The sequence below is a fragment of the Nerophis lumbriciformis genome, linkage group LG13 (genome assembly GCF_033978685.3).
Source record: "Nerophis lumbriciformis linkage group LG13, RoL_Nlum_v2.1, whole genome shotgun sequence".
Lineage (NCBI taxonomy): Eukaryota > Metazoa > Chordata > Actinopteri > Syngnathiformes > Syngnathidae > Nerophis > Nerophis lumbriciformis.
The window spans coordinates 27,942,324-27,954,544 of NC_084560.2; the positions used below are offsets into that span (position 1 = coordinate 27,942,324).

At 36.8% G+C, this 12,221-nt stretch overlaps 1 protein-coding gene across 1 annotated transcript in view; it reads right to left on the reverse strand.

The window, feature by feature from the left end:
* The window catches only part of dop1b (DOP1 leucine zipper like protein B), a 60,731-nt gene extending 54,446 nt beyond the window's left edge, over positions 1-6,285 (reverse strand). The window contains exons 1-2 of the mRNA XM_061971388.2: positions 6,104-6,285; positions 1,536-1,715 (exon numbers count right to left, since the gene is read on the reverse strand). Of these exons, the coding sequence (XP_061827372.2) occupies positions 1,536-1,673 (138 nt within the window). The 5' untranslated portion in view covers positions 1,674-1,715; positions 6,104-6,285. The remainder of the gene's footprint in view (positions 1-1,535; positions 1,716-6,103) is intronic.
* Between the last annotated feature and the right edge of the window lie 5,936 nt (positions 6,286-12,221).

The window sequence follows — 12,221 nt, forward strand, 5'->3', positions numbered from 1 at the left end:
TCTGGAGAGACATAAAAATGTCTGTCCACCATTGAGTACCATCCAACCTGACAGAAATGGAGAGGATCCCCAAATCCAGGTGTAGAAAAGTTGTTGCATCATTCCCAAGAAGACCCATGGCTGTACTAGCTCAAAATACAAAACATACTGAGCAAAGGATCCGAATACTTATGACCATGTGATATTTCAGTCTTCTTCTTCTTCGTTTGCATAATGATGTTGATATTTATTAGAGGTGTAAGCACTCTACAGCTGGGCAAGTGTTCAACAGCCAACTGACCAAGCTCTCGTCCACAGCTGCCAGACCACGATTCCCGTTAGGATGGCGGTATATATGGGACAGGATGTTATGATGTGGTCTGCAGTCTGCTCCTCAGCACCACACGCACATGCCGCAGATAAAGCCATACCTCATTTGAACATAGTTGAGCGGAAGAGGCCGACGCCAGTACAAAGGCGATTAAGCCTGACCCAAGCAGGCCTGGGAAAGCATATTCCCGGTGGTGATGTACTGGCCTCAGGGACATTTCAGTCATTCTTTTTTAATACATTTGTAAAAATGTCCACATTTCTGGTGGGTTTTCTGTCAAGATGGGATGCTGAGTGTACATTAACGAGAAATAAAAGGAACTTTTTTTTATTTTAGTAAATGGCTGCAATGAAACCAAGAGTGAAAAATGTAAAAGGGGTCTGAATACTTTCCATACCCACTGTAATTGTGATAAATGTTTCTCATGTGGTATCATGCCCACGAGGAAGGAAGTTTATACAACTTCATGACTTCATAACATTTTTCTCATAATTGTTACTGAAGAAACAGGCTCTGGAGACACATACTACTGTTAGATTGGCGCAGAAAGAGGAGGAGGCAGAGAGTGATGTCGCCAAAGATGAGGGTCTTTAAATTGACCTGCTGCTATACTCTGTCTCAAAGTGTTAACATGTGCTCAATGTGTCCTTACCATTATTGCTATGTTGTCTATTACCATTATTGCTATGTTGTCTATTACCATTATTGCTATTTTCATTATTCCTACATTGTTGATACAAATTATTGTTACAGTGTAATAATTATTGTTACCTGTGGTAATGTCACTATGATACTACATCTGTATTATAATCCTTGAACAAAGTAAGAGTGAAACTCATGTGAATAATCACTGAATGGAGAACTGGGGGTGGGATTAAATAAATTATCTTCTTCCCACTCCCTTTCAGGCAAAACTGGACAATCATGAATTACATACGATACATTACCTTTTGCACTATATTAATTTATATTATTATGTGTTGTCAACTTTGTACTTTTTATGTCATTGCCTGAAATAAATAAATAAATGAAAATGAAATGAAATGAAAAATTTAAAAAAGTCACGTTTGCATACTCAGGGGGACGTTTAGGAATGTTAAAGGCTGTTTAAAAATTGCCTGTTCAGTTAACAGGTTTTGTGAAGTTTGACAATTTGACCCAGGAACAGATTATACTATGTCCTATTGATCCTATTGATCAATGTCTTCCATGCGTCACCTAGTACCTTGTTTAGCTTGCCCAAAGAGGAGATGAGGTCCGCCCATTCGCTCGAAGATTCAAAGTTTCGCAGCGCCTTCTCTATGACTGAGGCATAGTTACGATATCGGTAGTCGTTCTGCAGTTCTATCTCCTCGGGATCCATGACGCGAGTCAGTCGCAGGGGAGCATGTTCTCACAAATCGGTCTGCAAAACAGCAAACACACACACAAGAAAGTTTTTAGTGAAGAGGCGTGGATCAAACTCAACTTCTCCTGTTCACGTGCCTCTGGGGCTTGTTTTTGGTAAATAGAATTAGGCGATGCACGTGAGAGAGAGCGAGAGAGTGCAGTTAAATGGTGGCTGCAAGATTAGAGAGAAAAAGGGACGATGGACATCTGGATTCTGAGGTTAAGGCTTAGGAGGACAAGCTTCATTTCTCCCTCGAAAGACATGGAGAAATTGTTGTTCACTGATGGGAATATTTCATGGAGTTTGCTAAATCAAGCAACGATATCTTGGCAACGTTCTTTAGGCTAATTTAATTAGTATAATGTTTGTGTTTACCATTTTTATTTTAATTTAGGCTGTGTTGAATGAATTTGGTGAAATTTGCCAGAATTGTTCCTTTATTATCTGTTCCTTAAATTTGCCTAAAAAAGAAAAGGTACACAAAATAGTGTCAGTTTGAAAACAATATAAAATGTCATTCTTTATTCCACATGTATCTTAACATACATAAACTAATGCATTCCTTTATGTTTAAGATGTCAATTTGGACCACTGATTTTCAATGTGTGCACCGAACGGCACGACTGTTTCCCATGCAAAGCATGCAGCAAAATGTTTTCTGCAGCGTGGCTTACTACTAAAATGAAAATATTTTTTTTTTTAAAGATATATCCTTTTTATATATCCGCGATTATGGTAAAACTGCAATATTTGAAGCACGATGTGGCGACGGACTGTAGTGTGTTTGGGTTGTTTCTTTTTTTCAAATTAGTTTGTTTGACAGAAAAACTGAAAAAACTGTGACTTTATGTAAATATACTGCCTTTTGGAATGTTAAAATCCCTAAATCCCTAAATATAACTACTCATTGATATGTAATATTTTGTTCCAGGTTCTGTTTTAGTAGAACAGTGGAAAAATATTATGCAAAAAAAATGCATATTGCTGCCAATCATTGACCCACATCAGAGCTTAATAACAATAGTAATAATAATAAGGAAAAAATACATCTGTAATTTATGGGGAACATTTAAAAAAAAATCTTAAATAAAAACATATAAGAGAAAATGGATCTTGTAATAATATACTGAATATTTCAGACAACAGGCAATTACGTGTTATTGTATTGTTGTTCAAAAATCTGATTTATACGCTTTGCTTGTTCTTGCTCCTTTTTGGACACACAATATGTTACTTTTTTTTTTTTTTTTTAAATATGACTAATGTTTTTTGTTTTTTTAATGATGATTTTGTACTTGGGATATTCTTTTTTTCTATTTGAACTGTGTAGGTGGAGAGTATTTTTAAGTTTGCTGTGTCTAAAATAAAACAATAAAAGAAAGTAATAAAACCTAAACTTAATTATTACTTTATATGCATATTTCTGCCTCAATTACATTTAAAATATTGATTTATTTAAAGCACAGCTGTCAAACTAAAGGCCCAGGGGCCAAATCTGACCCGCCATGTCATTTAAAGTGGCCCACGAAAGCCTTGAAATAATATGTGACCATAAAAGTATTTCATCTTTTCTTACAAAATGTAATTGTTCTTGCTATTTTGACTTAAAAAATACAGGTATTAAATGCAATATGCAATTGCATATATTGTTAACGTTGATTTTATCTAATATTATATCATAATTGTTGTGTTTTTAGTGTTTTTCCTGCTTTCTCCTCTTGTCTACACCTGTGCTTCTAGTGATTTGTCCTCGGCGAGGGGCGGACCTTGATGCACACCTGCTCACAATTAGCACTCCGGTATATAGGCACGTCACAGTCAGCTTGGCCTCGCCGGTTATTGTCTCCTGCACCTCCCACGTGCATGTGCCTGCTTCGTTTCATCAGTCCCGGTATGTTGCCACTCCTTATTCCTGTAATCCCTCACCTCTTTGTGCTTGCTTCCTAGCCACCCCTGAGGTAAAGAGGATTTTTGTGTTGGACTTATTGCTGTGTTCAGTGCGCCCTGGCCTACCTCCCTGCCGACCACTGTGGAACCTGTTTTTGTTGATTATTCATGGTGTGCTTTTTTGCCCCATCGCCTTTTGTTGTAATTGTTGGACTTATTAAATATTCCCCTTTTATTATTCAACATTGCCTCTCGTCTCTGCATCCTGGGATCACCGTGATCAAATCCTAACAATAATATTAGATAAAATATATTCATCCATCTTGCTATGGTCTGGATTGTCTGCTGATCCTTAGCCAGTGCAGGATGGCTGGATATATACAATATCTGGGTACTTTTTCTGATAAGGTCTATACTGTAAACCTTGAGTTGTTAAAACCCAAGTGCACCTCTTTCCTCAGGTGTGCATGTGAGTGTGGATGAGTGGATTTGTGCATGTATGAAGGGTCCGAGTGAGCAAAGTATGATTGTCAAATGTGATTTTAACTGTAAAATTCAATAAAATATATTTTGGGAAAAAAGTATAATATTGTTTTTAATATATACAGTAATGTGCTGTAAAAAACAACAACATAGATTTTAAGGTTAAATTGTGGCGATTAAGCTGCCAGTTTTTTTTACGGCAAAATCGAAAATTGTTTTGTTTACAGTATATGTAAAAATAAATACTTAAATGCATAGAAAATGATATAATAATATCATGAGATTAATCTCTACACATTTATATTCATAAATTATTCACGGTTACAACCGGCCGTCTGAGGGCATCCATAACTGCGATGTGGACCTGAATGAAAAGGAGTTTGACACCACCGATTTAAAGTATTAAAAATGTGAACATTTGACATTCATACAGCAGTTTTAGGTAAGCATTAGGGTCAAACGTGGGAGTAAGCATAATCATATTAATATGAGAATACTGTCATCACAGATGCTAATCTAAGAGCACCCGCCCAATTCAATTACCAATAATTGCAAGCCACTCTCTGCAGTTGAGTAAATGTCACCAGCCACCTATAAGGAAACGGTATCTAATCCATTATTATTATAATTATTATTATTCATGAAGGAGACCCTAGTCCAGTGTTTTTCAACCTTTTCTGAGGCACCCCACCAGCATAAAACATAAAAAAATGAAACTCAGTAGCCGATATTGACAATAAAAAGTTGTTCTTGCAATAGTTGGATATGACTTTAAACCATAACCAACCATGCATCACTATAGCTCTTGTCTCAAAGTAGGTGTACTGTCACGACCTGTCACATCACGGCGTGACTTATTTTGAGTGTTTTCCCGCGTGTAGTGTTTTAGTTCTTGTCTTGTGCTCCTATTTTGGTGGCTTTTCCTCTTTTGTTGGTATTTTCCTGAAGCAGTTTAATGTCTTCCTTGAACGCTATACCCCGCACCTGCTTTGTTTTCGCAATCAAGACTATTTAAGTTGTGCGGACGCCTATCCTTCTTTGTGGGGACATCGTTGATTGTCATGTCATGTCACGTCGTACTTTGTGGACGCCGTCTGCTCCACACGCTGTAAGTCTTTGCTGTCGTCCAGCATTCTGTTTTTGTTTACTTTGCAGCGAGTTCAGTTTTAGTTTTGTTTTGCATAGCCATCCCTAAGCTTTAGTGCCTTTTCTTGGCGGCACTCGCCTTTTGTTTATTTTTGGTTTAAGTGTTAGATACCTTCTAACCTACACGCTGCCTCCCGCATATTGTGATCACGACAAACCATGTTCCCGACATCTATAAAGCAATTAGCTACCTGTTGCCACCTACTGATACGGAAGAGTATTACACGGTTACTCTGCCGAGCTCTAGACAGCACAGACACTCAACAACGGCACATTTGCGGATTATAATTACTGGTTTGCAAAATATATTTTTAACCCAATTAGGTGAAATTACATAATCTCCCACGGCACAGTGGTTGAAAAACATTGCCCTAGTCAACCTATTCTACTAATGTCTGGGGAGGTTTTTTTGTCTTTGGGGTCAAGTGTGTACCGTAAATATTATCTCAGCATATTAAACCAAACCCCAGAAAAACAACAAAATAATGTGTTTAATACACAATAGCATCACTGTTGATGCGTGCATCATGTTTGCTAATGCATGCATATCTGCAGGCTGTCTCAGCAATAAAGCAGAAGGGTGTCTACGTGTTCTGTGCGTGGACACCCACGGTGGCCCTTTGTCACGTGACTTGACACTTTGCACAACACCACACTGGTCCACAGCATTATGAGACAGCTTTTGGTGCAATAGCTGCATTAGTAGTAGAGTCTGTTATGTAACTACAGGGATAAAATACTATGTAAATTAGGACATGTGTGCGTATTTGAATCGTTGCCATTGTGTATTGATACGAATAACAGATATTGTACGTCATGTGGACGTGAAACGCGATAGCAGCGAGCTAAGCTAGCTAGTATCAGGTGCATCAATAAAAATGACTCACCAAAGGGAAAACAAGCGCAGAGACACACGCCGCTCAATCATTTCGAAGAACAGGGTGGCGTAAATATCTGTACATCCTTCACGTCACTGTGGTTTAAAAAGAGACGGACAGCACATGTTTCTTCTATTTTACAAGATGAGCGCATCAAAACAAAGTGCCGCGATCATGACAGTCATGATGGGGCGGTATCGTCCAACTCAGCTGATCCACCGTGGATGGACGAAGAGAGACTAGTTCATTTGCGGATTCAAATGGGGGTCGGTGTGGATCTTTTCGCTAGTATATCTTTCTTTGTCTAAGATGAACTCAAAAAGTGGATAAAATCACAATATATTATTAAAATATATCACCCATAGAGTATATTTTTGACCATTTTATATTAATAAAATATGAAATAAGGAATAATACATACGTCAGACACCCCTGTTTCAAAGATGGTATATTCCAGGATGTGCAGTGTTTACAAAGCTCTCACCTCACTGTTAGATATTTGTGACCACCGCATTTTCTTAATCACCTCTTAAATTTAACTTTTAGCATCCGTCTCCAGTCTTACGACAACATTTTTACAATTTCCCCCACCGAAATTTTTCAGAAAATGTATTTGTTTTGTGTGTACAACGCCTGTACAATATACAATATACAATAATACGTTTTACAAACACAAACATTGAAATATTTACCACCATAATCTGAAAATAAATAAACAATCCCAATTGTAAATTCCTTAAAAATATTAATTTATTTGCGATGAGGTGGCGACTTGTCCAGGGTGTACCCCGCCTTCCGCCCGTGTACAGCTGAGATAGGCTCCAGCGACCCCAAAAGGGACAAGCGGTAGAAAATGGATGGATGGATGGAATATTAATGTATCCCAAAAAGTGTTCCCTCTTATTTACCCGCATATTCCACCCTTCCTCACTCCAGTCCAGTTGGTGGTGCTAATGCGTCTTTAAGCTTAGGTCTGCCGACTGGGAAAGAGAAGAATAACTTTTGCGGAAATTACAGAATGCGCTTTTTTTTTCTTTTTTCTTTTTTTTTCTAAACCTTTATTTATTATTTATTTCAACATTTACAAACAGTTGAAAATAGTAATCAAAGTAAGTACAAAAACAGTACAAAACAGTACAAAAATACTACAAAACAGCGCCAGGAGCTTGTAAATTCAAAGTAACTAAAATAGAATGCAATATATATATATATATATATATATATATATATATATATATATATATATATATATATATATATATATATATATATATATATATATATATATATATATATATAATAAACAAAGTGCAAAGCCATAGGCTCACTCAATCTGATTGATTGATTGATTGATTGAAACTTTTATTAGTAGATTGCACAGTTCAGTACATATTCCGTACAATTTCTAAATGGTGACACCCGAATAAGTTTTTCAACTTGTTTAAGTCGGGGTCCACGTAAATCAATTCATGGTACAAATATTTACTATCATCATAATACAGTCATCACACAAGTTAATCATCAGAGTATATACATTGAATTATTTACATTATTCACAATCCGGGGGGTGGGATGAGGAGGGTTTGGTTGATAACAGCACTTCAGTCATCAACAATTGCATCATCAGAGAAATGGACATTGAAAGAGTGTCGGTCTGACTTGGTAGGATATGTACAGCGAGCAGAGAACATAATGAGTTCAAATAGCATAAGAACAAGTATATACATTAGAAATACATTTGATTATTTACATTTGGTTATTTACAATCCGGGGAGGTGGGATGTGGAAGGGGGAGGGTGTTAGTCAAGGGTTGAAGTTGCCTGGAGGTGTTGTTTTAATCTCAGTAAATAACTTAAATTTGGAACACAGCATAATCGTTTTCACAGCTTTTTGGTTGTTAGAGGTAGAGAGTGTTTTAATGTGGTGTTCTAAATCTTTTTTAAAGGCACAAAAAACAGGTTGGGTATTGAGAAACTTACATTTATGAATATAAAACTTAGGCAATAGTATAATGAGGTTGCAAAGGCAAAATTCCAGAATGCGCTCTTGAGTCGTGAACATTTCCATACGGACTGAAATAATTATCATAATGTGGGTAATTATCGACTATGGCATTCTTGTTTTGACTTATTCACATATTTTTCTGAGTAGGGGAAATTATTATTGAGGTTTTGCGGTAGCAGCTGTTTGCGCTAAATGTCCGTTACTCTGCCAAATTACGGCTATCATGTTTCCGAATGCGTGGGTTCCCTCCGGGTACTCCGGCTTCCTCCCATCGCCAAAAACATGCACCTGGGGATAGGTTGATTGGCAACACTAAATTGGCACTAGTGTGTGAATGTGAGTGTGAATGTTGTCTGTCTATCTGTGTTGGCCCTGTGATGAGGTGACGACTTGTCCAGGGTGTACCCCGCCTTCCGCCCGAATGCAGCTGAGATAGGCTCCAGCGCCCCCCGTGACCCCAAACGGTACAATTGGTAGAAAATGGATGGATGGATGGATGTTTCCGAATGCAGCTGAGATAGGCTCCAGCGACCCCGAAAGGGACAAGCAGTAGAAAATGGATGGATATTTTCCTAATATATTCCAGTGGTTCTCAAACTTTTTTCAACTTTTTTTTTTGCCGATATACGATATTCCGATATTGTCCAACTCTTAATTACCGATTTCGATATCAACCGATACCGATATATACAGTCGTAGAATTAACACATTATTGTGTCTCATTTTGTTGTGATGCCCCGCTGGATGCATTAAACAATGTAACAAGGTTTTCCAAAATAAGAGAACAACTTCAACTCAAGCTATGGTAAAAAGTGCCAACATGGCACTGCCATATTTTTATTATTGAAGTCACAAAGTGCATTATTTTTTTTAACATGCCTCAAAACAGTAGTTTGGAATTTGGGACATGCTCTCCCTGAGATAATCCTGATACCCACTACAACTATGGGAAATACTATACTTTGACTTTCACAAAGTGCATTATTTTTTTTTTTTTTTTAAACATGCCTCAAAACAACAGCTAAAAAAACAATGAAGGCACACAGCTTCAGTCCAGAGTATACTAAAGTAATAAAGTAAACAATAACATAGTCCTGTTTTAGTGCAAGGCTGCCTGGTATACTGTATAACAGGAAATTATAAACTGGGCTCAATCTGCCCTGCTCTAACGTATTTGTATGAGTAACACAAATGTGCTGCATGCTCGTGGTGAGTGCTTGAAGTGGCCTAGCGGTCAGCCAGAGCTTCTGAAATGCTGCGTTGAGACAGGGCACCTCTGTTCACTGCAAGCTGCAAAGTGTGCGCCATGATGGGCAGACTAGCCACACCAAACTCCACCGTAGCTTTTGACATACTGCGTGCGTTGTCCCTGACCACAACGTGGGCTTTCGCCTTGAGGTGGTTTTTGTTGTATTTTTGTTTTTTCTCGGCGGAGTCTTTAAGTGACAACTGTGTGGTTTTACTTTTTTTCGGTGTTTGCTTTTCATCCATCTTCCGCTTGTATTCATCGTGTATCTCCTTATGATTCTTGAAGAGGTGGGAGATCTAATTGCTCGTATTAAAGGAAGACGTCTTGGTTCCTCCTCGCATAACCAACTTTTTGCCAAATTGCCAGTTTTTATCCGACACAGACACACTTTAAAATAATCCCAAACCATAGACATGGTGTCGTTAGCCAGTCACCGAACGAGCTCGCTTGTTAGCCACGGCTACAGCACCGGCAACAACACATTCTTGTTGTTGTTATGCTCCGCTCGCGACTGTTTGATGAGGTCATCAAGCGACTGCAGTCGTCAACTCCTGTGTTGTGTGTGGGTGAGGGCAGACGGGAGGGGCTGCTGACTGGGAGACGCAACTCCTCTGTACTTCTCCCTACATCCGTGTTTTACCGGATATGTACCGCTCCGTACAGCGGCGTTTTAAAAAGTCATTAATTTTACTTTTTGAAACCGATACCGATAATTTCCGATATTACATTTTAAAGCATTTATCGGCCATCTCTAATATATATATATATATATATATATATATATATATATATATATATATATATATAAATATATATATATATATAAATATATATATATATATATATATATATATATATATATATATATATATATATATATATATATATATATATATATATATGTATGTGTGGGGAAAAAAATCACAAGACTATTTCATCTCTACAGGCCTGTTTCATGAGGGGGGTACCCTCAATCGTCAGGAGATTGAGGTTGACGATTGAGGGTACCCCCCTCATGAAACAGGCCTGTAGAGATGAAATAGTCTTGTGATTTTTTTCCCCACACATACATATATTGCGCTCTACTACGGTATCGAGCACTATTTTTTTTGGATAACCTTATTAAGATATATATATATATATATATATATATATATATATATATATATATATATATATATATATATATATATATATATATATATATATATATGGATTTTCTATTAACTAGAATGTAACGGTTATTACATATCGGTGTATTGTGCGGAGAGAAATTGTGTTTAAACAATAATTTCCATTACAGGAGGGTCTGTTGGTGGAAATCAGACAGTTTGACTGGTAATGAGTTTACATGAAAGTCACAATGCAACAGAAAATGTATACCTCCCAATCTCATTTGAAATTATTATTGAATTACTATTATTATTATTATTGAATGTTAATTCACAAGATATTTTTTTAACCATTTCATTTTAAAACTCCATTCATCACATTAAAAGTCAATCATGTTCCAACCACCCTCTTCAACACCTTTAATCATATTTGCTTTTCTTATATAATTACATGTATTTTTCCAAATGAATCGTAGGTTGTTAACATTCCTAGTTTTAACACTCTTGGTTGTAGCAGGTAGGGAACAAGCCGGATAAATAAGTCTGCATATGCTTTCCATTTTAGTGAGCAAGATTCTTCCAAATATGGTTATGTCCCGCTGAAGCCACCTGTTTAGGACTGATTTACAGTGACCAATACGGTTTTCGAAGTTGACCTTATCTGCTCTGATATTATTTTTTCATATGAGAATTCAGTTCAGTTCAGTTCAGTTTCAGTTTATTTCGAACATGCATATGATACAATGTAAGGCATCACATATTTCCAGTTGTTTCATTACAGCACGTCCTAAAAGGAGTAGGAAGAAGCTGAGCTTATTTAATCCTACCCCTTTTCATACCATAGCAATTTTATCCCATTTCCTTGATCTCTGTAACAGAACAGTGAATAAATAAATAATAAATAAATAAACAATATACCATAGTAAGTAAAGAAACATTAAATACATAAATAATCTTTATCCAAAACAAATAAAATAAAATAAAAAAGGGTTCAAGATGTTCATCATAGTTATTGTTCAGTGTACTTGGTGAACACTTGTAATTTGAACAGTCTCTTAAACTGAATCATATTGGTGCTTTGTTTGATTTATTTGGGTAATCCATTCCATAATTGAATTCCACATACGCATAGGCTAAAAGTGTTGTACGAGCATGCAAATGTTTTAAATTAGATTTTCCTCTAAGGTTATATTTCTCTTTTGTTGAGAATAATTGTTGTACATTCTTGGGTAGCAGGTTATAGTTTGCTTTGTGTATAATTTTAGCTGTTTGCAAATTCACTATGGCGTGGAATTTCAGTATTTTTGATTCAATGAATAAAGGGTTTGTATGTTCTCTATATCCAACATTATGTATTATTCTAACTGATCTTTTTTGTAACACTGTTAATGAATGAAGTGTAATTTTGTATTTATTTCCCCATATTTCTACACAATAACCCAGATATGGTAACACTAGCGAGCAGTAGAGAACATGAAGTGAATTTTGGCTTTATTTATTATTGACGTGTTTCTTGCTACTTTATGTTGTATATTTTTTACATGAGATTTCCAGTTCATGCCCTGCTAGGAGGTGGCGACTTGTCCAGGGTGTACCCCGCCTTCCGCCCGATTGTAGGTGAGATAGGCTCCAGCGCCCCCGAAGGGAATAAGCGGTAGAAAATGGATGGATGGATGGATTTCCAGTTAATTTTATCATCTATTATTACACCCAAATTTGTGTTTTCTTTTACCCTTTCAATATCTACTCTGGCTATTTGTAA